General features: G+C 42.8%; 1 protein-coding gene across 3 annotated transcripts; it reads right to left on the bottom strand.

Annotated features, from left to right (window-relative positions):
- Window position 1: 1 nt before the first annotated feature.
- Window positions 2-26,273, bottom strand: RFC4 (replication factor C subunit 4). Of its 3 annotated transcripts, XM_061194370.1 has the most exons (12): window positions 26,193-26,273; window positions 23,563-23,591; window positions 10,995-11,137; window positions 9,394-9,472; window positions 6,034-6,113; window positions 4,009-4,128; window positions 2,434-2,577; window positions 2,121-2,241; window positions 1,422-1,547; window positions 424-504; window positions 231-347; window positions 2-149 (listed from the first exon to the last, which is right to left on the bottom strand). In XM_061194370.1, the coding sequence occupies exons 3-12, from the start codon at window positions 11,123-11,125 to the stop codon at window positions 54-56; spliced, it is 1,095 nt and encodes a 364-aa protein (XP_061050353.1). In that variant the 5' UTR covers window positions 11,126-11,137; window positions 23,563-23,591; window positions 26,193-26,273; the 3' UTR covers window positions 2-53. The 3 variants fall into 3 exon arrangements, with proteins under 3 accessions (XP_061050353.1, XP_061050352.1, XP_061050351.1); XM_061194369.1 differs by lacking the exon at window positions 26,193-26,273 and having other exon boundaries at window positions 23,563-23,619; XM_061194368.1 differs by lacking the exons at window positions 23,563-23,591; window positions 26,193-26,273 and adding an exon at window positions 12,493-12,840.
- Window positions 26,274-27,075: the final 802 nt, after the last annotated feature.

The raw sequence follows: 27,075 nt of genomic DNA, 5'->3' as shown, positions 1-27,075 counted from the left end.
TTTAGTCATTTTTATTTTAAATTGTTCACACAAAAATACATACTGAATATATTTTAACAGTTCTGAGTTAACTGCTGCATGACAGTTGCACAGAGGCTGATCAGCTGTAGATGTTCATCAGCACCATCTGCTAAGCATTTATCAACTTCCTACAAGAAAATGAAAGATTAGTAAGTAATTTCCCTTTCAGGTGTGTATGCTGTGCTGAAATGTAGAAGATGCCTACTTACAGCAAGTTTTTCTGTAATAACAGACTTCTGTTTATCAGAAAGATTATCATTTTCTACAACCCCATCATGAAGTTGATTTACAAGCTGAGTTGCTGCATGACCCTCATCTATTAAGTCCTGTAGCAGAAAAAAGATTTTGGTATGATTTCCATCCCCCCCCCCCCCCGCCCCGGGGTTAGTAAAGTGTCTTTACCTTTACCACAGCTTCTAGTTTGTCAAAAGAGCCACTCTGACATGCAGCAAATACTCCATCAATTGTTTCAGCTGGTATTACCTAAAATAAAGAATTAAAGAATTAATAAAGAATAAAAATAAAGTTTCTGGGTGAAGACGGTTGAGTTGTTTCTCTGCCAAGCCTGTGCAAACTCCCTGGTGGTCTATGCTACAGGACATGTGCCACTTCAAGCGTGGAACTGTTACCTGATGCTGAATCCATACATACAGAGTTGGGAGGGCAAAGAACTGAAAAAGGGTCAGCTTTAAGCCTTATGCTCATCTGGTCTCCAGATACGTGATGCAGAAAGCTACTGGACCTGAAACAAACTCTGGAAACATCCTATTTCTAAGATGCCACTAACAAAATGCAGAGATGAGTTGGTTTATGTTTCATTACAGTACAAAATGAAATCTGAAGACAAGGGTGTGGCACAAGAGAATTCCTTTAATGATTTAATATTATAAGTTAGATATGACCCTTTTTCCTTTATAAGAAAAGGGATATCTGTTATCTATTTTAACTGCCACATCTCTGCCTGCCTGAAGCATTCTGATACTCCCAGAATGCTATAAATGTTTATATTCCCTCAAAATTCATGTTAAAAATCCCTAATGTATTTGGAGGTGCACCTTTGGCAGGTGATAGGAGAGTGGAGCCCTCATGAATGGGATTAGTGCCCTTATAAAAGGCTCAGAAAGCTTTTTGCCACAGGACGGTACAGGGAGGTAAAGGCCATCCGTGAACTAGGAAGTGTGTCCTCAGGCACTGAAGCTGTGGGCACCTTGATCTTGGATTCCCAGCCTCTAGAACTGTGATATTTTTGTTTATAAGCCACTCAGCCTATGGCATTTGTTAACAGCAGCCTGAATAGGACTAAGCACATAATAAGCATTCCATATATATATCTGAATTAAAAATTTTGTAGAAGCCACAAAAGAGCCAACTAAAAATTTCAGAATATCCAGTGCTCTTACCCCAGCAATGTCTGTGATCACCTTTCCTGTGACCTCCTTTCCACCTGTTAATCGAGTAGCACTTTGAAGAAATGTAATGGCTTTCCTTAAGTCTCCTTCTGACACTTTAACAAGATGAGCTAGTCCCTGAAGAGAGAAAAGTTTTTAACCTGTTATGGCCAATTAAGGATGACTTTAATAAAAATGAAAAGCACTGTGTTAGCCTAGAGTTATGGGGAAAAACAATCATTTCCATTTTTGAGGGAATGTCAGTTCTATAGTGGCAGAATTCATGGAGACAGCCTTGATTACATACAGCAAGGAGAATTCAAATTAGTTAAGTTCTGTTATAATGAATAAGGGCCTATACATTCTATCACTGTGCCAGAATTTTATCATACCAAATTAGTCCTTGCAGTGGAGTATGGGTAATGACAAGTGGAGTACGCTGTCATGCAGAGATTGGCTGTTGCAGAATTTGCATCCTAACATGAAATCTGCCTCAGCTTTGGGTCTCTGAAGTATTGACAGATAATAAACTTCTAATAGCAACAGAAAGGCTGAACCAGTAATTCCTAGACATTCTGTTTATTTAGCTTAACTTTGCCTGAAGATGGGCATCAGAAATTGAAGCAACACAAATCTGACTTTCAGGAAGGGCCTCTTCATAGGCATTCATCAAAGGAATTAGTAATTTACAATAATTGTAATAGTGATTACCTCATTGCTAATTTTGATATGTTCTTTATCAGCGATGTCTAATAATCGCTGCTGTTGAATTTTATCTGACAGAGGTTTGAAGCGGAATTTAGAACATCTAGAGGTCAGAGGTTCAATTATTCTGTAAAATATTGGAAAAAACAAGTCAGCGTCTAAAGAAGAAACTCCCCCGAAGAACTCATTTTTGTCAAGAACAAATCAAGATTTGATGGAGAAACTAATGTAGCCTTGAAACATTTAAATTTTTTCTCTCCCTATTTGGGGCTATCAAAACAAGGCTGCCTAGCATCCACCTTTAGGGCATTACACATACCGACTGACATAGTTACAGATGAGACAGAATCGGGTGGTTTTAGACTCTTTCTCCATGGTACGTCTTAAAGCTGCCTGAGCAGCTGAGGTCATAGAATCTGCTTCATCCAGGATCACAACTTTAAAAGGAGGACATGGCTTCCCGCTGATTCAGAGAAACACAAAGGAGTTATAATTCACACATCATTATCACAATCTAATTTTAGAACATTCTCATCACCCCAAAAGAAAGCCCTGTGACCCTCAGGAGTCATTTCTTTTTTCTCTCCCAACTGTCCCAGCCATAGGCAATCAGGAATCTCTACTTTCTGTTTCCACAGATTTGTCTATTCTGGACACTTCATATAAATGGAACCACATGTTGTCAACTTAATACATTGTCTTTTGTGACTGGCTTCTTTCGCTTAATGTAATGTTTTTAAGGTTCATCCATGTTGTAGTATATCATTACTTCATTTCTTTTTATCGTCAAATACTATGGCGAACGGATGGATATACTACGTTTCATCCATTCTTTAGTTGATGGATATTGGGTTGTTTCCATGTTTTGACTACTATGAATAATGCTGCTATGAACATTTGTGTACATGTATATATGTTTTCATTTCTTGTCAGTATATATTCTAGGACTGGAATTGCTGGGTCATATGGTAACTCATAGGGGAACTGCCAAACTGTTTTCAAGATGGCTGCACCATTTTACATTCCAACCAGCGATGTATAAGGGTTCCAATTTCCCCACATCCTTGCTAATACTTGTTATTTTCTGTCTTTTTGATTACAGCATCCTAGTGGGTATAGAGTGGTATTTCATCATGGGTTTGATTTGCGTTTCTCTAATGGCTCATGATGTTGATGAGCATGTTTTGATATGCTTATTGACCACTTGTGTATTTTCCTTAGAGTAATGTCTATTCAGATCCTTTGCCCGTTTCTAAATTGGGTTGTCTTTTTATTATTGAGTTGTAAGGGTTCTTTATTCTTGATCTAAGTCCTTTATCATGTATGTGATTTATATACATTGTCAATCCAAGGTGCATATCAAAAATTGAGTTATTCACTTTCTACAAATCCCTAAGTGTGCTCTGATATAAATTTAAATATATGCCAGGTACCAAAAATTTAACCTTGGAACTTTGCCACCTAAGGAGTATACACAGTTGCATAAACATCCCTATTGAATTATTATTAGTAGCAACTCCTTCACTCTAAAAGTGTCCCAGTTTGAACAAGGTTTTACATTGTCACCAACTATGAAATATACACTGAAGCCTAAGATATATGATAGGACTTCTAAAAAATAACATAATAGCAAAAATCAGGATTTTTATTATGAGTGTACGACCAAACCATCACATTTGATTAATAAATACTCCTTAGACAAATATCGATTAAAAACCCTTGACAGCTAAACAACTTAAAATTAGTTACTATAATGGAAAGGTCATTTCTAGGTTTAAATAATTTAGATAAAAATACAATCTAACATGAAAAAGAAGTTGAAAATCTGGCAGAAACATGTTTTTTAAACAAATACAATGACATGGTATAGAGAAGGGAAGGTGAGCTTACTCACTCTGAACGGCTTCCTGTCACAGTTAATTGGGCAAAATTCTTCACTTTCTCTCTAACTACTTGTATTCCACGTTCATCAGATGCATTTAACTCAAGAACTCTTAATCGAAAAAGTTCAGGCCTATGTCAAAATGAAAAAAAATTATGAAACATCATAGAGCATAAAGTAACCCAGGTTTAAACCATATTTTAACATTTGTACATTTTTCAGTAGTTTAAAACACACCTAGTAAACAATATGAATAGAAGGTATACAATTCATTCTGTATTTTCTCTTTTGCAAAGGCATACAGTTAACATTCTGGCTTTTTTCCATGCATTTAAAAAAAAAGGTAGATGATATCACATAATGTACTAAATTTTAAATCAATTTTCCACTTTGGACTGTATCATAAGCATCTTGCCATATCATGATAAACACTGTAAAAAACCATTTTAATAGCTATATGACTTTCTAACCTAAGATTGTACCATCATTTACTTAGCATCCTTCTGTTGTTAGACATTTAGATAGTTTTAAAGACGTTACAATTTTAAATAATGCTGCAATGTAGCATATTTTGAATTATTTCCATAAAGTAGTTTGCTATAAGGAAAATTACTGGATCAAAAATGAAGTTAATTTTTAAGTGAGTTTTTAAAAAAAAATTATTAAAAGTAACTCTCTGTAGGAAAATCTGAGAACTCAAAAGAAAATAAAAATACCTGGCACACACTGCCAAACCCTGTTTTGAAGACTTCCTTCTAGTTATTTTTCTATATATGTGTGTATATTTTTTTTAATAGAAAAAAAACAAGAGTTGGGATTTCGTCTTTATTTTTCCTAAATAGCATGATATCCTATGCATTTTTCTATGGGCATAAACATCTAGAAAGCTCTGTGCATGTATTTTCTATTTTAAAACCACATATACTATTAAATGTGGAATTTATAGTTAAGTCCTTTTAGGTCTATCAAGACAAACATTATTTAAAAAAAAATATTTTACAAGTTATATAATTTGGACTAACCTACTGTAGAACAACTAATAATAAACTATACTTAACAGTTTCATGATGACTACATCGCTAAGGATGATTCAGACTGGATCTGATTGAGCTGTAAAATAATCAAAAAAGCTCTCTTAAAATTTCCTTGGGAAAATGAAAGTTGCTGTCAAATAAAATCCTTGGTTCAGAGCAGCTTCCTCTTTTGTCCTCCTTCACATTTCAACAGAACTGATTATCCTTATATATTTGGTGGTTTCAGAGGCATCTAATTATCTTCATGTGTAGGATTTCAGATGTACTCTTAGGCCATATGCCTGATATTAAAATTCTGGATTAATTAAAGATAGCCTTTGTTATGTTGGTGCATGTTGCATAGATATCAGACATGGCTGATACGTATCTTTTAACCTTAGGTAAAGGGCTCCTCTACTACAACAGTTGGTTAAGCCGAGACAGTCAGTCTAGGACTGACTAAGACGGTGGCTCACAGAGATTTTCTGCTGTACCTGGAATCATACTGCCTCAACTACTACACACTCTGTTTATACTCAGGATACTTGAGGGCAAGAAGCTGGCCCAGCCACTCCAGAGGCAGGCCCTGGCAAGTGCAGAGCAAGAAGGAACTCAAGAAGGGGTGGTGTGCGTCAGTAGCATCAAACAGCAAATTCTATGACAGATGTGAACACGACCATTAAAAGTCATGAAACTATCAGCATGACTGGAGATAGGGTCTTCTGGTTTCCAAAATCATAATGAAAGAGTTAAAAGTGATGAAAAAAATCACAAGGCTCCTTGTAGTACATTCAAACATTTGAACAAGGTTCAGAATAAAGGTTACAAAAGATACAGGCAAGCTAATTTATTAGAGGGGAGGAACTGGAAATGGGCCAGCTGGAATATTAAAAAATTCAGAACAAAAATAAACCCAACAACCTCACAGAAAAACCAAATGCAAAGTTTTAGAGAATGAAAAGCAGTACCAGAGATTCTTAGTGTCAAGTCTTTAAAAAAGAGAGAGAGAGAGATTTCAACTTACCCAAAGAGTTCCCTAGCTGCTGCCAAAATAGTGGATGTTTTTCCAGTTCCAGGTGGCCCGTAAAACAAGAGATTAGGGAGCTGTAGAAGTTAAATTTTATTTTTTTAAAAATTGTATTCTGGCACAAATAGGTGAAAGTGACTGAAAATGTCTATGGAACAGTGCAATGACTTCTCTAATAGGGCATATATATCTGAATACAAGGATTTCTTAATATAACTGGTATCATAGTAATAACAGTACTAAATCCTGCTTTTTCACAAGCACTATCATTTTTCCCTAAGAGGTCTTTCTAATATCTTAAGCTGAATCAATATTTATGATTGTTCTACACCTAATCTAATACTTAGGTGGGATTTTCAAAGCTGGAATTAAAAACCTCTTATTTCTGAAGGGAATACTAGGCTTCTGTCAGTTCCCTATCCCACACCTAGGCTCAGGACTGGGCAAGATTTTATATTTTATAAAGATGTCAGTTGCTTCAAAAGGGACACAGACCAAATTGGATTTGGCCAATACTGAGGAAAAAGGAGTGAAAATGGCATACTGGGGCTTTGCATGAGCTAAAGTTCCAAGAACAGAAATATTAAAAAAACCAAGCATCTTTTAAGTGCCAGGCCGTGGTCCACATCATGATTACGTACCCTGCCTGTAGGGATACCCGCATGTATCAGGGAGATTTCATCAGTGGAAGACAGGATAAGATTAAATAACTAGTTATCTTCTTTTATACCTTAAGTCTAGCTGGCTTGGCGCCTACCAAATAGGCAACTGATCTGTGGTACAGATTAACAAATGTACTAAATTCTAATGAGCACTGTTATGAAACTGTACATTCTTTTTTCTTTTAATTTTATTTCATATTGGAGTACAGCTGATTTACAATGTTGTGTTAATTTCAGGTGTACAGCAGAGTGATTCAGTTATACATATATCTATTCTTTTTCAAATTCTTTTCCCATTTAGGTTATTACAGAGTATTGAGCAGAGTTCCCTATGCTATACAGCAGGTCCTTGTTGGTTATCTATTTTAAATATAGCAATGTGTATACGTCAACCCTAAACTCCCAATCTATCCCCCCACCAACGCTTCCCCACTGGTAACCATTAAGTTTGTTCACTAATTCTGTGAGTCTGTTTCTGTTTTGTAAATAAGTTCATTTGTATCATTTTCTTTTAGATTCCGAATATAAGTGATATATATTTGTCTTTCTCCGTGAAACTATACATTTCTTTCATGTACAGAAATCACTGCACATAGGAAACTAAGCAGTATGGTTTATTTGCTTCCACTCTTGCCTAACCTTCCCCCTTCCCATCCATTCATTCTTCACCCAAATCAGATGCCACTCTGCTTGCTACTTAAAGCTATTCACTGTATTCATACTCCACTTAGAAAAACAAAACAGACAAAAAAAATCACCCTGCTTACCATAACCTACAAGGATGTCCATGATCTGCTCACCACCTCTCTCACTTCCTAGGTTCCAACTTAGAATGGCCTCCAACGGCTAAGCCCTTTCTGGCCTGCACGTATGCTGTCCCCCATGAGCTGGGGTCTGACTCCATTCTTCTGTTTGGCAACTCCTACTGCATTACAAGTCAGAAGCTTTCCCTGACCACCCAATCTAAAGAGGGTCTCCTCTGTTATTCTCTCACTGGTCTTTGTTGCACTTGATGTAATTTCCAATTATTTACTGTTATTTATGTAACTGTTGGGTTTAATTGTAAAATACCCATTCACCTCACTATATGAGAAGCTTGAGAAGATCAAGAACCTTATTTGTTCTATTCACATCTATATTCTCAGCATCTCCCACAGTACTCAGTATGCACCAAGTAAATAAACCAACATATAAATGTATTAGTTAAAAGACTACTACTGTTACACTGGTAACATACAGCTTAAGATACAAACTATGAGATACACTATTTAAAAACAAAAGCAAAAGCAAAACCGCCTAGGCTTCTTCATTTTTAAGGTTGTAAACTGTTATTTTGATCCAACTACCTCAGTAGTTGTAATGATTCATCCAGTCAACTATTACAATAATTTAAATTCTTTAAAACATGGTTAAATTACTCAACCCTACATTATGTAACAGTCTGATATATATATATATATATATATATATATATATATATATATGCATATATATATGCATTCAAGAACTGTACATGGACTAGCAGTTCTAAAAATTGATTTCTGAAAAATTTCTTATAATTCTGCTGTAAAACACTTTAATATAAATGAAGGAATGAATTTTTTCCTTTACTCTTTAGAGTTAAAAAAATTACTTCAACTTTAAGTTTCAAAAAACTGAAGTCTGAAAAGAAACAAGTCATTAAACAAGTGGATAAAGAAGAAAGTTCTTAGTTCAGCCTCATAAATTAGATGGTATAAAGTAAAGAACTGGATCATAATCCCATTACATTTGCCTAAAGAGTTGAGAATCCCAGCAATTAAAATACATCATGTCCTGCAATCTGTGTAAATATTACCATGCAATTTAAATTGTATACTATTATAAAATTAAAAGCTAAAGATATTTGGATCAAATCAAAACAAATACTGGTAAAGAAAAAGATTTTCAACAGTTTTATAAATATAACTTCTTTCAAAATATATACTGTTTCAGTGTAATTCCAGGAAGAGACCAATGGCAGCAAAAACCAAAGAAGCTCTAATTCAAAGCAGCCAGGTTGAGAGGAGGGAAGAAAATCTTGGGAATAAAGTAAAAACCACATCCCACTTTCACCTGCAACTGTTTCCCTTCCTCCACTAAGCTCTTAAAACACTTTATCATATACAATTTTAAATTGCTAATTCTTCATATGGTTTGTCTCTGAATTAATCTAAAATGCAAGTCACTCAAGGACATTTTATCCCACATATCACAGCAGGGGACATGATGCCAAAAGCAGAACTAAAGGCTCAATTTTTTTTTGTATTGTAGTTCAAACCAAATCCTAAAATTAGGTGAGCAATCATATGGTCAAAGAATCTTTGACTCTCCCTTATAGTGCCTATCATTATCTATAATTCTTGTATTTATTTTGCTTACATGTTTATTCTTCTGTGTCTCTCCCCACCAAAATAAAAGCTCACGAGCAAAGGGACCTAGCCTGTCTTGCTCAATGATCTTCACTTGAGTACCATATAACAAAGCCATAGGACAGAAAAGGAGATGCTCAACAAATATTTGTTGAACTAATCATCCATTGTACAAATAGTAATCAAGGGCCTACTGTATATACAGGATAGTATTTAAAGGGGGCCGGAGGCTATAAAGGAAGGAAGAGGGTGAATAAATTAAGTCTTAAATCTCCCAATGACTTTAGACAGCATCTGCTACTCACATCAGCTCCTTCTAAAGACTTTTTTAGCACTGCAACCACTTCTTCCTGGAAAGCAACTTCATCCACATATTTTGGGCGACTGGAGAAAAAGAAAAGAGAGAGAGAAGTTATTCAGTGTATTATAGTAGCCACAGAGGACTCTCCCTTTGCTAAAATACCAATGATAACTCTCTCATATCAGTAATGAAATGAGAAACTTTCATAATTGGATGTGGAAACCCCATCTATATTTACTTTAGGCAAATATATACTGAGGAATGAAGTAATTTTTCACTTTTCCAGATGCACTGCTTGTATCTGTTGTGCTTACAAAAACTATGCAAAAGGATTTTATAACATCACAAATGCCAACTGGTTCAAAATGTAAAATGAACATTTGCCTAGAAAGTAATATTATGTTTTGACAACATGCTCCTAAACTGAAAAGGGAGACCTATTTAGCAACCTCAAGATAGGTAACAAAGTTACATATATGTTACTATGTTGTTAACTGGTTAATATCAATTTCTCCTATCACCTAACTGCACAAAAAATGCATACCTATTCACTTCATTGAGGGTTAACAAAATAACAAGCTTAACCAATCTGGAGTATAATTTTTGTCTTACATTGTTAACTAATGATGTTAAACGAAGTTATACTCCCAACCCTAAGTTAGGCTCTGTGCTTAGCTAACTAACAAAAGTTTTCTTTGATTTATACTTTTCTAACTAATCAGGCCAACACCAAGCAGATATTTTATGTCAGATAATGTTATCTTGGAAAACCAGTGTATATTATAAACCAGGGTTTCATATTCAAATACCTGCAGAGTCCAGGCAGATAACAAGAGTGAAGAACTTGAGTGTAAGACAAGAGACACTAGTAGGGACTATGGTGAAGTGAGGAACATATGACCTTTCCAAAATGAGTAGTACACACATCCATCTAAGTGTTTTCAGGTGAGAACTTGAATCTAGTGCTGCCTAGTCTCCTGAGTCTGAAAATCTAGATTTTCCCCCTTGTCTAATTTATTTAATGAAAAGTTTCTAGACTTTTATGTGAAATTTCCCATTTTTAAAAGCATTGTTGGTGCCAAACAAAACTTATGAGGGCCTTACTTGGCTTATAAGTAATCTGCAATCCTTTGGTAATAACTGAGGGTACACCAGGGGTTCCGACTACTTGTTATAATATCACTTAGCTGACTGAAATTTAAGAGCCACTTCAGGTGCCGTTTTTGCCAAAAACGTATAAACAAAAACTCAACAATTTTCAGCTATCAGTAATGAAAAGAGGAACAGATTATTTGGACTTAAGTCGAACTCCTAAGAGTTTATAGAAACTGTTTTCTTCACTGCTGTATCCCAGCCCCAAAAACCGTAGACCTGAGTTACAGAGAAGGCTGTAGTTCATTCAGAAAATACGTGAATTCAACTAGATTATTCTAAGGTACATTTCAGTTCCAAGGTTCTATGACTTATATAATTGGGTGATTTTTAAGGCAACATTTAAACAAGGCAAATCATCCTCCTCTTAAATTAAAAAAAAAAAAAAGGTGATCAAAACTGGTCAGAGAGATAATTTATTAACTATTTCAACAAAAACAAAAGCGTTCTTACTATTTTTCCACCCACGGAACAGGTTTGGCTTTCTTGTTCTCTCCACTACTTCTGGCAGTGGCAGCTACTCCTCGATCCTTAGTCAATGGTGGTTTACTGCTGATAGATGTGCCTTTTAGAAATGCCTGCATGGTTACTTCACCCTGACCAGGTGCAAGACAGAAACAGAAAAGCTCTTTTGAAACCATCATGAGGAAGTACAGCCTGAAAGCGCACTTAACCTTGTGCAAAGACATTCAAAAAATATTAAATGAAGGACATCACCCCATGACCTAGCATCCTCTGAATGCATTCTACTGAGGACTACAGGGACATAAAAGAGGCCAAAGTGCTGAAGAAACTTAAAATCTACCTATAGGGACTTCCCTGGTGGCACAGTGGGTAAGACTCCGAGCTCCCAATGCAGGGGGCCCGGGTTCGAACCCTGGTCGGGGAATTCGATCCCGCATGCGTGCCACAAGCTAAAGATCCTGTGTGCTGCAACGAAGATCCTGCGTGCCGCAACTAAGACCTGGCACAGCCAAAATCTATAAATAAATATTAAAAACAAATCTACTTATAGTGAGGGACTTATAGAACAAAGTTCTATAACTTTAACAAACTTTTTGATAAATATGATGGCATTAATGGCCAAACTGTACATGGGTCTCAACAGTCTCTTCAGTCATGGGCCTAACTCTAGCTCAGACCCTGGAATGGACTCAGCAATTAGGAGGAGTACTAGGACCGAAAATGAGAACCTCCACTTCTCTTGGGCCTAAAGCACCACTGGAGAGCCTATTTTATGGGCAGAGCCCGTGCCTGCCTTCAGACAGCTTTTGTGGGGAGGGGAAGGCGGGGGGAGGCGAGACACTGTTGTTAAAATGGGAACAGCTGTTTTTCTCATAGCATGCTCATTTGAAGAAACCAAAACAATTCGGAAAAGCATGAGGAGTTTTAAAAATTCAAAATCTCACCCAGAAGATAAGCACTATTAACATTCAGGTAAACATTCTCCCAGGCAGCAAAAGGCTGTTTTTAGGGATAGTTTGTCTGAAAATCCCCAGCATTAATGGCAAGTCTATTTTTTTCACTGCTGTGTCTCCAGTGCCTGGTACAGGACAAATGCTCCATAACATTTGGTGACTGAATTACCACTTATCAGACTCAGTTTCGCCTTCTGTAAAAGCAGCTAAGGCCCATTTCATAAGGCAACTGGGTCAAATAAAAGAATCGTGCAAACACACAGGTCTGTGCTTGGCATATGGGTATAATCAATAAATAAAATAAATTGTCAACATCTGTAAACAACTAAGGTTTTTTAACGTTATTGGATTACTCAATCCCTGCCACAGGCTGCCAAACAGTAATACCGCCCAAAGCAGGGCTCTGAAGGATGCTGGATTGAGCCACCCGTACACCAAGGGGTGCGCAAGAGGTGAAAGACATCACAGGGGCATCGAGGGCACAGGAGGAGAGGAAACCGAAGGCAGCCCTCGCAATTTCTCCGGCTGGTCACCTGTTCTCCCCGGCTCCCCGCGTGTGTCCCCGGGCACTGCCTGGGCCTTTTAGCCGCTCGTCTTGAGAGCTAGGACGCCACCGGCTCGTTCCTGAGGTTTCCGCGGCAGGGAAAGGGCGAGGTGGTCGCGAAGTCTTAGCCCCGTTCCCCAAGCGGAGACTCTCAGGCCCAGGAAGCCCCGAGCCGCCAGAAGGGGGGGTACCCTTACGGTAGCCGCCGTCAACAAGCAGCCCGAGTTCCCGCCACCGAACAGCGGCGAAGGGCAGGGCGGGAACACGCCGCACGTCAAACGTCACTTCCGGTCCGCTGCGCGCGCCCCCGCCTTAAGGGAGCCGTATCCTCCTATTCTGTGGTGTTTAAGCTGATGAGACACGCGGACTTTCGGGGATGCTGTGGCTGGATGGGAATGAGTCCGGAGGTGTAAATGAAGCTCCATCCTGTCCCGACGTAGCCCTCCGACTAGAGGCTGCGGGGCAAGGGAACTTGAGAGTGGCCGTCTGTAGGAGAGGCTGGGGCCGAGGACCCGCGTGCTCAGCGGACGGGGGTGGGGAGGGCTCCGCGAGCGCTGACCCGCTAGGGCGGTTGAGGAGGGGCTTGTGGGTCTCGAATCGCGGAGGTCCACTCTCTTTTGTAGGTACGAGTCTGCAGAACCTGTAAGTCATTGGCAGTCATGGGCATGTCACTGGCATTTCTGCGGCGACACAATTCGGCTTGCAACCTGCTTCACCCCAAAGAAGGGCGGGGATTGGGGAGGGTGGAGTCTATCCTTCGCCAGAAGAGGGCGCCGTGAAGATCCCTGTCCTCTCCCTCCGGCTTGGTCGTCGCGGAGCAAACCGTGTGTGCTTTAAGGGCGGAGACGTCGGAAGATGCCTTTCCTTGCCCTTTTGGGTGCATGTGGCTTATATCTCTATTAGTGTCTGCCCGTTGGTGAGAGGAAGGGCCTTGCCGCGCAGCTATGGTCAGCTAATCCCAGGGCCCTGCCCAGAAATCTGGTGGTGCAGACGCTCAATAAAAGTTACAAGGTTGATAATGTTAACGCCACCAGGGTACATGCAATGTGTGCTCTAGGCAAGTGTTTGAGGCCACCCTTTTAATCTTTATCCACTGCTTGTCTTAGCTCTGGATTTTTCCTAAATGTTATTGAAATCTGAGCCTTTTGAAATGCTGCCTTCGCTGCAGACCTTTACTAATTACCTTAACCCACAGGGTCGATCTGGGTCTTCTCCAGATGAATGACTTTGATTTGGCACATACTCATCATGATACTCATTGTTAACTTTACATGTTCATTTGTCTTTCAACGAATGCTTATGGAGTGCCCATACCTACACTGCGAGGTGCTGGGGATACGGCAGAGAACAAGCTGGAAGGTCTTGCCCTCAGGAGAGTGACAGTGTGATTTGTTATGCAGAGGAAGTAGGGGCTCTGAATATATACATCCCAGGCCTAACCTAATCCAGGGGTTAACCAGATTAAGGGTGCTTGGTGCTACTTTGTAACTCCCACAGGCAGGGCCCGGTACAATCTCTGGACAGTACAAAAAGCACACAGTTTACCTATCTGGTCACTGATTTACATTGTCAAAACTCATCACAGTGTACATTTAATGTTTGTACATTTTATGTAAATTATACCTAAATAAAGTTGATAAAACAAAGATCTGTGAAGGTAGGTGGCATTCATTTGCTACCTGAACACCACAACCACACAGAGGGAGATATAATCCCATTTTACAAAGGAGACTCAACCTTAGATGGATAAGGTTAACAGCAAGTAAGCAGCAAAGCCAGAATCCACATCTAGGACTGTCTGACTCCGGAGTTAAGGCTTGTAATTAGTCACGAGGCAGGTCCAAGGCTGGCATAGAGGTGCCTTTATCCTAAGTAGAAAAAAAGAGACCTGAATGGTAGCCTGTTAGGGCAATTGGTTTAGAAAAAGTCCCACGTTCCTTCAGTATAGTCAGCCCTATGATGGGGTGAAAGTCTTGGTGATTAGAGGTTGGGCTGGATTTCGGCCTCCACTTGCCGTTCCATTCAGCTGGCCGTTCCATTCTTGAACACAACTATAGGTAGCATCCTAATCCAGGTATTTCATGAGTTTATGTGTGCACCAAGTACTGTCTGTCACCAGAACAAGAAATGTCATTATATAAATACATAACATTTTTTTGTATTATATATGGGTGCTCATGTGACTAAACTAGTTACTAAATTTATAATAGCTTTTATTTTTTAATGGATATTCATTTAGTTACTATTATGGTACTATAATGTGGAAATTGGTGAAGTTTTTCAATGTTAAAAGAGGGCTTTCAAAAGTTGAGTACAACTCTACTTAGTATGTTGCCAAGACAGTACTGTACCTGGATTATGATTTATGGGTCCATTAGAAAAGGAAAAGACTTGGATGGAAATTAAGATTGCTGTCAGGAGTGGGAAGAACGAGACAGTGGATGGCCGTGTCAATTTTAAAATCAGGAAATGCAGGTGTAGTGGATGTTCTGGTGTGCCACCTTTCAGGACCGAGACACTCACTCCCGTAGCTGCTTTGAGTGTCAACAGCTGACAGCTCTCAGCTGAGTCCTCTCCAGCAATTGTCCTCAGCCAAAGTCACTTTCCTTCCTTGGGGCAGCCCACCTCCAAGGACAAATCTAGGAGAGTTATAAAGGCTAAGCCATTTTGCCTTATGTGGCACAACTCATGGATTGTCCCAGCCCCAGATCTCTGTGCACTTGCATCACAGTACAACCTCTGCCCAGTCCTGCTTCCCTGACCCCTCTCAGGTGTTGGTGTCTAGAGTACCACTTAATTAAAAACCTACACGCAAATCTCAAAATCTCAGAATCTGTCTTCCTAAGGAATTCAACCCATATGGTTGCTACAAAAAGTAGTCCTAGAAAAAGATTCTAAGATGAAATTTTGAAGTTGGATCACCTACCAGCCTTCTGGTAATGAGAACCCCATCTCCGGTGATAGTGAGGACTGATAGCCCCTGGAATGGTATGGCAATTGTTAAAATTTTCACCAGTGGAAGACTGGAATGGGATGCCAGTGGAAGGGAATGTACCAACAGATGCAAAATCCCAGATGTTTTAGGGAAAAGCAATTATAAGAACTTTGGAGTTGGATGGCCACTGGGGGACGGGGGGCTCGTTAATTTATTAAATGAAAGACTGACGGTGATTAATTGCCAATTTCAGCCCAAGTGTGAAAGCCAGAGGATCTATTGGACAGCTTATAAAATGATTCACATATCCTGCAGCCAGAGGGCAAAAAAATCTGGGGCCGGACCAAAAAACTAAATTTTAGGAGTATCAGAGTTCCAGAGAAGTTTAAATTCTCAGCCTCACCAAGTCTGCTACACTAAGGTCAAGGCCTTGACTGGAAGAAAAATGGGATGCTGATACTTGAAATGAAGTCACCTGGGTTGATGTATTTGAAAATCTTAAATTTCCCTATTTCCCTGAATGTTTTTGATCTATAGAAGTAGCTCATTCTTCCCTGTTAGAGGCTGATGCTAGTCTCTTGGGGATGTATGTATATGCTTGATGCTGTAGAGGCTTCTGCCTTGTACACGTCTGCCCTTACCCCCAACCATCTATTCCACTTTCCACTCGCAACCACCAGAATGATAGCCAGGATTAAGTCACAATGTAGCCCACCTGGGGAAATGCTGCGATGGCTCAAGGTAGAAAAGGACCATATGGAGGAGCTGCAGGACTGCAACGTGAACTGGCAAAGCAGGAGAGCATATATGGGACTGCGCTGGATGAAGAGGAACAGAATACACAGTTGGAAAAGGGAGATAAACCTACAACACAGGATTTCATAGCTTGGCAAAGACCCCAGGTAATAGTATTTGGTTGGCCCTTGGAAGCTTGGAAAAAGAAACAGCTCACACTAAATAGGTAGAAGTGCCAGAACTACAGTGGGAAACACTGGGGGAAGAAGTCAAAAGACTCACAGAAGTAGGATATACTATGTAAGGCCAAAAAACCACTAGCCAACTCAGTTCTTGGGATACAGTGTTCTTGTCCAAAGTGATAAGGATCGTGCTGATGAGGAGGCCTCCAGCGTTGTTAAGAAGCTCAGTGGTGGGCTGTCCTCTGTAGGCCAAGGCTGCTGGTAGCAGATGCTGGGACAGAGCAGGATTTTCTGATAGCCATGGAGACGATAGACTTCCAAAATAACAGAGGCCAGATGGCAATGCTTAACTCTCAAAAACAAGATAGGTGCAATTGTCATCATGAGTGGCGAGGTCAGAGGCAGTCAGGGAGGTCTGACTCACAGAGAGCTCGGGAGGTGGTTGATACAGCACCACATCCCAAGGGACATGACAGATGGGCAGCAAATGAGACTATTGCTCAGTCTATACAACCAAAGCAAGGAGGCTGAACGCAGCCACGATAATAAAAAGTCATGATCACTTTCTAAGTTTCCAGACCTGAGCCAGTTCTCTGACCCAAATTCCACTGACTGATGGAGAAACTAGGTCCTTATGAATCATGGCATGCATGTAACTGAGCAGGACCGTACGAGGCCTTCCCAGAATAGACCCCCACCCATGTCCTCCGCCTGCATTTTGCCTGCAGAAAAACTTTAGTTAAAGAATAAATTTAATCAGAGAAGTGAGGAAATGCAGAAAGAAAGGAAAACAGTCAAGCAAGACAAAATAATAATACTTTAGCCATTAAACAAAGTCAAGGACCTTTAGTTCTTCCTTAAGGACTATAGCTAACATTCTGAGCCATGTCCTTTGAGCTGTTTTGCAGATACTGAAACCCCTACCAGGTGGAAGAAGTTAACTGTTGCTGCTCATAAGCATGTAGACCCCAGACCGGTTGGAAAGAGAAGGTTGATGTTGACTCCCAAATACTTCACCTCCAACCAATCGGCAGAATGTCCACGAGCTGATCGTGCCCGGCTTCTTGAACACTATGAGACTGCCCACTATCCCCTCCAGGGTGGGACACACAGTCCTGAGGGCGTTAGTCCATTGTGGCCCCCTTTGCCTGGCAAAGCAATAAAGCTATTTCTTTCTACTTCACCCAAAACTCTGTCTCCGAGATCTAATCCACCACCTGTGTACGGAGGCCGAATTTTGGCAACCTGAGTAGAGATTTCTTCAGTCCTTGCCCAAAGCCATTTATTCATGAGACTATACACTGGGGGGAAAGAAGGATACAAAAACCTTTCAAGGACAGTTGGATACAAGGTGTGAGTTGAGGAATCCAGGGACCCAAAGCATCCTCATAACTCCCTTGTTGGAATGGGTGGATAAGGGGTCAGGTAGTAAATGGAGTTTGGACTCAGGTCTGGCTCATGGTAGGTCACTGGCTCCACAGACGCACTCACTGATCATTTCCTTGGTTCTTAAAGGAATAACTGGACTAGCCATACTTAGGTACTGGCAATAACCACATCGGTTCCTTGTCCTGTGCAGTACGGGCTAGTAGCAAAAACCAAGTAGAAGCCTTTGAAACCCCCTTACCCTCCCCAGCCAAGATGGTAAATCAAAAACAATACCATATGAAGTATATGGCAAATATTAGCGCCACCCCACCCCCACTTAAACACCAGAGTCGGCAGCAATGGTGGTCCTCATCACACGCCTTTTCTATTCATCAGTATGGCCCCTATAAAAACTAGATATATCCTGGAGGATAGCAGTGGGTTACCATAAACTCAACCAAGTAGCAGTCTCCCAATTACAGCTGTGAGCTAGATATGGTATCTTTGCTAGATTAGGTTAAAATGGCCTTAAATATATAGTATATGGCCATCAATCTGATAAATGTATTCTTTTCCATCCTTATCAGAGGACCGAAGCAGTTCACATCCTCATAGGACAGGACACAGTATCAACTCACAGTGTTGCCTGGAAGCTAAATCTGCCCTTTGCCCTAATATAGTCTTAAGGACCTGGGCCATCTGGACACTCTGCAGAAGATCACATTGTTTACTATATTAAATGGTCAAATGAGTAAGAAGTGGCAAATGCACTGGAAGACTGGATAAGACACATGCATTCCGGAGGGCAGAATAAAGGCTAGATGAAGATTCAGGGGGTCACGACTTCAGTGAAGTTTTTAGAGATCCAGTGGTTTGGGGCAAGCTGAAACATATCCTCCCATCCCCACCGCATTAGGACAAATCGTTATCTCATATCTCACACAACTAAGAAGAAAGCACGATGCCTGGCAGGCCTTTTGGATTCTGGAGGCAGCATGTTCCATATTTAGAAATACTGCTCTCACTTATTTCCTTAGTGACAAGGAAAACTGCCAACAGGAATGGGTTGTGTAGCAGATCTAGGCTGAGGTGCAAGCATCCCTGCTCCTGGGGAATTCAACCAGTGGGCTACACAACCAGGTAGACTCTATGGGACTAGAGTTATCTGGGGTGAGAAAAGATGCCATGGGGAGGAGAGCAGAATCACAGCATAAGGCCCTGGGGTCCTGACGCAAATCTATGCCATCTACGGCGAAGAATCATTCAGAAAAGAGATGCTCCTCTGCTAATGGGCCCTGGTAGAGATTATGCACCTAACCGTGGAACATGAAGTGACCGAGTGTCCAGATTTGCCATCAGGAGCTGGGTTCTGTCACATTCACCAGGCTTTAAGGCCCGGGAGGAGTGTGCAGCATTCCATCACAAGCTGGAGGTGGAGGTGGAGGTGGAGGTCTGGGAACAGCCATATGCATAGGACCAGAGAATACAAGCAAGCTGCATGAGCAGGTGGCCCAGGCTCCCGTGTCACCTACACTTTGTACCAGTGCCTCTCTCTCAGCGCATATGTATGATTGTGTATTGGTTTTCTATTGCTGCATAGCAATATTATAAACTTAGCAGCTTACATTAGTACATACTTACTACTTCCCAGTTTTTGTGGGTCAGGACTCGGGCATGACTTAGTTGGCTCCTCTTCTTCAGGTTCTCACAAAGCTGCAATTGAGACATTGACTGGGGCTATGATATTATCTGAGGATCAAGTGGGGAGCTATTCACTCCCAGCCTCACATGCTTATTGTCAGAATCCAGTTCCTTGCCCATGGCCACATTGAGGGGTTTAGTTTCTTGTTGGCTGTTGGAGAGATGCCCCCTTCAGCTCCTGGTTCCCGGTTCCTTTCCATATGGCAGCTCATAACACAGTCACTTGCTCCTTCAAAGCAAACAAGTCACGGGGAGTGCCCTTGTGAGATGGGCCTTACCATCTTATGTCATGTATCACGTACACATTCTCATGTTCATCCCATCACCTTTGCCATATTCCACTGATGAGAAGCAAGTCAGAGAACCTTCCCACACTGAAGAGGAGGGGATTACCTAAGAGAGTGAACACCGGGAGGCAGGGGTCCTGGGAGCCGCTCTAGAATCTGCCTGCCTCAGACCGCATGAAGGGTGCTGAAGACAAGCTGACAGAGGAGGAAAAGCTAAGCTTGGTTCACGGACGGGTCAGTTGGTATGTGGGTGCAAGACAAAAATGGATTACAACTGCTCTGCAGCCTCACTTGGGGTGGCTCCTTTGGCCTGCAGGAGAGAGTTTCCTCCTAACGACAGCTACAGGCAGTGCCTCTGGTCATCCACTTGGTGAAGAAAGAGAAGACGCCTGGGGCAAGGATGCCCAGAGACTCATGGGCAGTGGTCATGCTGGCTGGTTGGCCAGAGACTTGAAAGGAGAAAGACGGGAAGACTGGGGATGAAGGCGTCTGGGGAAGAGGTGTGTGGCAATGTGGACCAAAGCAGTGGGCTTGGAATGTGAACATCTTTGTAATATATGTTAACACCCAGCAGGGAGCATCTCCCACGGGAGAGGCACTAATCAACCAAACAGAGTGACTTCCAGGGGTCCTGAGCCAGCCTCTGCCCTCGGCCACCCTAGCGTTGGCACAATAATTTCATGAACAGAGAGGACACGGTGGCAGAGATGGAGGCTATGCATGAGTCCAACAGCATGGGCTGTCCTAGCTTCTGCACTGCTCGAAGTCCAGCCTGCTGTTTACAGAAACCAACGTGCACGCCTCTCCCCTCAAGCACCGGCTCTCGAGGAGACCTACCTCCCTGTTCCTCATAAAGAAAGAAAACATCACAGAAACAAATTTCTACTCTCTAGATTGTCCTGGAGATCCTTTCTCCCTAGAGTAATGTTTCTCAGGACCATAGCTTCAGAATTACCTGGGCTTGTCACTACTGTGGATTTCCAGACCCCACCCAACCTACTGAAACAATCTCTAGATTGGGTGCCTGGGAATCTGCATTTGTGGAATATGGAGGGTTTAGTCAGTGGCCTTTGACTACAATTCAGTATCCTAACTAAATTTTTCCCAGAAAACAATCCAATTGTTATGAGATGGGGAAAGAAAATATAAACTTAGGAGTGTCAAATTGAAAAATCACTTCACCATATTAGTAGGACAAACCTGTTATTCAGTCGCCAATTTAGAAACACATTTATAGGGTCCCTGTGAGCCTGGAACTGTGCTCTAGGTTGTGGTGGGAATGAAGAGCATAAAGTTCAGATAACAAGGAAAACATCTACACACAGAAAACCTCAGAACTGGAGGACAGCCCCAGAGGTGTGGTCCCAGCCCCTTCCTTTCACAGGCAGGTCAACTGAGGGTCAATTTCACACAGCTTTCCTGCAGCAGGACCAGGTCTCCTGAGCCTGGCTCACCAAGCAGGGTCTGATGAAATGTCACTGCGAGTGATGCCCACAGCAAGGGCTCTAGGAATTCATAGGGGCCTCCGCGCCCTGTGGGTGAGTGAGCAGGAGCGGGGCCTTGGGCTGGTCCCCGAGAGATGAGACTCCAGGGCAGAACGCAGACTCAGGGGCATCAGGCAACAGGGGAGGGAGGCTTCAGAGGTTGCCAGATCAGGAACATCAGGACCTCACCCCTGCCCAGCACTCACACGGCTCTGACACCTACGCATTATCACCCCAGTTCATTCCTACACCGCCCGACCCCACCTTCAGCCACCGGGACTGCTGGGCACGATAACTCCGGGCCCTCTGGGCAAGGCCTCCGGGCCCCCAGCGACGAGGGCCTCTAAGGCGATAGGACGGGCCCTGGGAGCCGCTGAGGGTGTGGAGACGGGGCCTCTGGAGACAGCCAGGCAGAAGGGGCCTGTGCCCAGAGGCAGTTACAGAGTCAGAGAGGCTCTGGGCTGGGAAGAGCGTAACCCGCCGCGTGGACACGGCAGCGCAAGTCAAGGAGGGCGGCAGGCCCTGTGGTTTGGGACAACCTCCTCCCGTGTGGCCTGACCCCGTGTGACAGGGAGGCCTAGGGACACTGGGAGATCAGGCTCACCGGGCAGGGGCTCTGGCGGCAGGCGGCTTCGCAGGGGCAGCACGGTGCATGGTACAAGGCAAAGCCCCTTTGTAGTACAAGGCATCGTGCTCCAGGCCGCAGGCCCATCCTAGCAACTGGGCAACTCGTGCCGTCACATGCGTAATAAAGATGGACCCACGAACCTTTGACATCACCGAGCTGCCGCCAAGGGAGCATGTTCAGTGATGACTTGAGAGGCTTGAGAGGTTCATGGGTAGAGTGGAAGGAAATGAGGTTGAGAGAGAAGGAGGTAAGCCTCGAGCATCAGGCTGAGGTGGACAATACCTGAACAGAGAATGTGATCACTGACCCAGGGATGTGTAAGTTTGCCCCACCAACTTATACAGTTTGGGCTCATCTATATTCTCTTTTGGTACACATAGGGAAGAATGGAGAATGGTGGGAGCACTGCTATTACTTATTCAGTATTAACAGAGCTAACTGTCACAACTTGGATGGGCCGAGAATCAAGGCATGCAGGGAACACAGCAGGATGGGCTGAGAAGTGGGAGAGGATGCCAGGACCAAGTGAGCCAGGACTGTAGAAATGTCTTCTGAATGTATGAGAGGAAGAAAAGATCAAATGCATGCATTCATATACATCTAAGTATGTGGTTATAATGTTTTATGTGTGTGGTGGCCTTGTTCCTTTAATACTTGCTTACCCGTATGTGTGTGTGCATGTGTGTGTGTGTGTGTGTGTATGTGTAAAATAAATGAAAACTGGCTTCACCGCATAGCACAGGGAGATCAGCTCAGTGCTTTGCGACCACCTAGAGGGGTGGGATAGAGGGGGTGAGAGGGAGACGCAAGAGGGAGGAGATATGGGGATATATGTATATGTATAGTTGATTCACTTTGTTATAAAGCAGAAAGTAACACACCATTGTAAAGCAATTATACTCCAATAAAGATGTTAAAAAAAACCCCAAAAACTGGCTTCAATTTGAGTGCCGATTTTTTTTTTCTTTCAGCCTGAAATCAGCTTCTGTATGAAGCATGCAAAAAATTGCTGGCTTGGGTAAATACTATTTTTATCTTTAAAAGAAGTATCATATTTTGAGAGTTCATGTTGATTACTGATTTTCTTAGCTTACTGCAAGGAATTTTTGATGTTTATAAGAACGATACCAATGCCCTCTCAGTGATTATTAGTAACTCTGATTCCTCTTGGTTCTAGACTGGTTTGAAAAGGAAATACACACTTCAGAGATATACTGGTCTAAATGTACAAGCTTAAACTCTGGTTTGCAGAGCAAAACTTTGCAAAAGGTCCTAATCTAGCCTAGCAACCTACACTCATCCTGAGACTCCTTCCTTCCTGAAATCTAGGTTACTATTAGGGCAGATTAGGCAGAAACTAGCCCTGTGATTTAATACCCACCAGGCAGCAGCCACTTAGGTGGCAGTAGCACAGGGTTAAGTGCAAGTGCTCAAGCCAGCTCTGTTCCTTTGGTCAAGTTAACTAATCTCAATGTGCCTTAAATTCTTAATCTTTAATTTTACAAAATGGGGGGACACCTTATAGTCTCCCTATGAAGATTCAGGGAGATGGAGCTCTTAGCACAGCACCTGGTTCAGGTAGTACTTACCTTCACATTATCACAATGGTACTGTCCAATATTTCTCCAAAGGCAGGGAAGCAAGTTCCCGGCTTCTTTAAGGCAACTCCAGCCCCCTAGTCAAGATGACTCTGTTGATATGCTAGAAACGGTCCTAAATTTTGCATATACAATGCTTACCTTTCTTTTCCATTAGACGAAAGAAAAATCTGGAAGGAACCAAAACATAGTTTAACCATTTAAAATCTGGGCAGGAAGAGCTGCCTCCCAACCAGCAGGATCCAGAGTGGTTTCATTCTGCCATCTAGAGGACAGGAAGGGAAAAGAGAAATTTCAAACAAAATAATTGCTCTTAGATTTTTGTTGTCAACATCCGTAATTCACCAAAAAAGTATTTTCTTTCGTCTTTTTTTAACTATAAAACATAATAGTTAGCATTTTTTAAAGGCTTACAGTCTGCCAGAGGCATGCTGAAATCTTTATAGGTATTTCGCTTATCACTACATTAACCCCATGAAATATTGATAGGTCCCATATTTAATTCCTATTTTGGAAATTAGGTAAGAGAGGTGAAGGAACTTGCCCCAAATTATACAGGTAAGAAGTGGAAGAATAAAAAAGTGTTTTCTGAATAGTGTAACTTAAACTCTCTTCTGAGTTCACTTATTAATAGATTCATTTAACTTTTTAAAAGCAAAACAACAACCCAGTATTCTAAACATTAAGAATTAAAACTAAGTTCCCCTAAATGTTTATATTTACAAAGTGTGAGTTTCAACTATTGTCTGTGGAAGGAAGAGAATGCTCTCAAGTTCTTATCATCGTGAATTTTTCTGGCCACCGTTCCCATTTATCAGACCCATTTCTGCAAAGCGCTCTGCATTTATTTTGGCACACAGACTGGGAGTAGCCCAGAGCCTCTGAGGTTTATGTCTTTCCCAAAATACTGGGTGAAATCAGTGGGGAAATAAAATAGTTCCATTCATGTAAAAAATGTACACTAACATAAAATGTTGGTGTAACCAAGATGAATATTTGTTAAGGCCCGTGTGTTTGAATTAGTTTTTTGCTGGTGTATGTATGCACAAATTTCCCGTTTGTATTTCTAAAGTCATTTCCTTAGGTGTCTATGAGGATTTCTATCTTGTCTGGGATGAAGACGTTGGCAGCCAAACTGCCCCCAAAATTTAGTGACAGCAGCATACCTGCAAGTGGCCAATGCTGTTCCGAGACTGTTTTTCACTCCTGTTACTACTAACAATAATAGCAGGTGCTATTTATTAAGCTTCTATGATGTGTCAGGCACCATTCTTGATGGATATACATAATGCTAATCCTCCCACTAAACCTCTAAAGTAAATATTGTTATCTTCACTTTGGATGAAAAACTGATGCTTGTGACCCGCCATGAGCAAATCCTGACTGTGCCCAGGGCCTGACTGTAGTGAATAATCACTGACTGGCTGGCTGACCCTTCCAGGTCAGTTTCTTCCCCTGGAAAATGAGAAGATTTGACTAAGAGACATTCTCTCAGGTTTTGCCTGATTCTAAAGAATTCCTCTGCTAGGAGCTGTGGGGTTTTCAGAAGTGAAAAGATTTTGTCCCTGCCACCAAGTAGCCCAGGGTCCAATGAAGCGCTGAGGGCACACACAGAGTGGGATGTTGCGTAAGAGCAGAGGGCCTCAAAAGGACATCATGGCAGGCATCTGTGTGACCTCCCACCACCTCTCAGACACCCCCTTCTTCATTCTGTCCTCGTCTTCTTTCTCTGTTCTTCCTTTCCCGTGTCCCTACCATTTCCCTTCTGCTCCTCTTTCTTTCTCCCTCTGCCTTGCCCTACAAAGGTGTTTTTCTCACTGTGGGTTTTAACTCATTAGTAGATCATAAAATCAACTCAGCGGGTCTGGACCAGCATTAATAAAAATGAATGAACACAATACAAACTGTTAAAGAGTATCAATCACAGTGAGGGTTAATGGTGTGTAAAACTTGTTTTAATGTGTCTGCACGTGCGTGTACACTGTATCAAGATGTAAACTTTACATCTTATTTTACCACATTAGGAAAACCCTGCTCTAGACTAAAATGGGGGCCCCACCCCCAGCTGTGGCCTCTCCAGTGAGGAGCCCATGTGCACTGATGGTCCCCAGCAGGGAGGTGGCATCTGGGTCTTGATTGTGCTCGGAGCATTGGTCCTCTTTCCAGCTCAGGCAAATCCTTACCTGGAGGCAGGGGATGATGGCCTGGATGACCCTGAAATAATGCAGTCAACGCGTGGCCAAGTGTGTGAGGGCCCCTCTGTGCCAGCCCTGTGCCTGGCTGAAGCCCCTCACCCTCCCCATCCTGCAGGGTCCACAGCAGAGAGGGGAAAGCAGCCCCGGCACCAGGTCATCATTTCACTTACCTCGAGGAATGGCTGGAACTCGTCCTCACGTCTTTCAGTTCCCATGTTGCCACCCAGCCCCACTACCACCCCGGGCTCCTCCCAGCGGGCGGCTCTGGGGTCCCTGGCACCCGGCATTGCCTGGGGCACTAAGGCCACGGCCCCTGGAGACGCAGCTCTTCTATCCACGCAGGGGGCGGTCAAGGGCGCAACTGCTCCTGCTCTGTTCCTCCCTAAGAGCTTTCCAGCAAGACTGCCATCCCTCCGTCCTCACTGTCTGTTCCTGGTCTAAGGGGACCCACGCTGGATGACCGCCCTAAAGAGGCGTCTCTGGGGGTTACTGCGGATGCCCCGCAGTCACATCTGGAGGAGGGCGGTGGGAGGCGCCTCCCAGAGCCACTTTCTCCTCCACGCTCCCTCCGCTCACCCCACCACGTCCCAGGAGCAGGAATTAAACCAGGCTTTGCCCCTGCGTCGTCCGGCGGGGTCTCTGGAGGCCTCCAGGAAGCGGCTGCCCGGCTGCTCCCCGTCGTGCTCGCACAGCCCTCCCTGCCCTGCTCCGGGGAGGACCCCGGGCCCCGAACGCAGCTTGGCGGGAGCCTCTGGGCTGCAGGTCGGGAGCTCCCTCTTGCGGGCTGCCGGCTCCCGGAGATACTATGCCCCACCCACCGCAACTGCAGGCTCCTTCCGCTCCGCTCCTGCGCCCGTCCTCTGCCCACAAGGCCCCTCCCCCTGCATTCTCACCGGAACTGAAACTCTCTCCTGCGCTCAGATTCCTGCGGGATAGATTGAACTCAGCTGACGCTCAACCTGGGGCTCCCTCAGATCAAGATCTTTCTGCAGATGCTCGCCTCCCTTACCTGATTTGGGAGGCCACGCCTTTAGTGTGGGGTAGATTCCAGCTGCGGTGTTTACAGGCCAAAGGAACTTGGCCAAGTGATTAATCCTCTCTCATGTGAGTTTCTTGTCTGTAAAATGGGGCTAAGGTCCTTACACAGTTGTGTGAGGCTTAACTTTTGACAAATAACTGACATCCTAGCAGGCACAGAGCAGGGTCGGAATTTGGTGGGCGTTGCTGTTCCCCACAGTGTCTTTAACAGCCCTGGCACATGACAGGTGCACAAGGGTGTGGCTGACTGGTTAATTAATCAATTCATTGTTGAGAGAGGCACGGTGTATTCATCCCTCTGATTTTCCCACGGGGAGAGCAGTGACTTTTGGCAGAGGCTGCCAAGGAAATGGGAAATGGGCAGTAATCGGGGGAGAGAAGGACGTAAGGAAGAAAGGAGGGCGGGAAGGAGGGAAGACAG

The sequence above is a fragment of the Eubalaena glacialis genome, chromosome 6, assembly GCF_028564815.1.
Source record: "Eubalaena glacialis isolate mEubGla1 chromosome 6, mEubGla1.1.hap2.+ XY, whole genome shotgun sequence".
NCBI lineage: Eukaryota > Metazoa > Chordata > Mammalia > Artiodactyla > Balaenidae > Eubalaena > Eubalaena glacialis.
The sequence above is the reverse complement of the archived record's forward strand: the minus strand, read 5'-3'. Positions and strand labels throughout refer to the sequence as shown.

Coding starts and splice junctions, on each gene's coding strand:
- RFC4 (XM_061194370.1), bottom strand. CDS start 11,125: ATGCAGGCATTTCTAAAAGGCACATCTATCAGCAGTAAACCACCATTG. Junction 9,473..10,994: donor GTTCCGTGGGTGGAAAAATA/GTAAGAACGCTT, acceptor CTTTTTCTCCAG/TCGCCCAAAATATGTGGATG. Junction 1,548..2,120: donor ATATCAAAATTAGCAATGAG/GTAATCACTATT, acceptor TTCTCTCTTCAG/GGACTAGCTCATCTTGTTAA.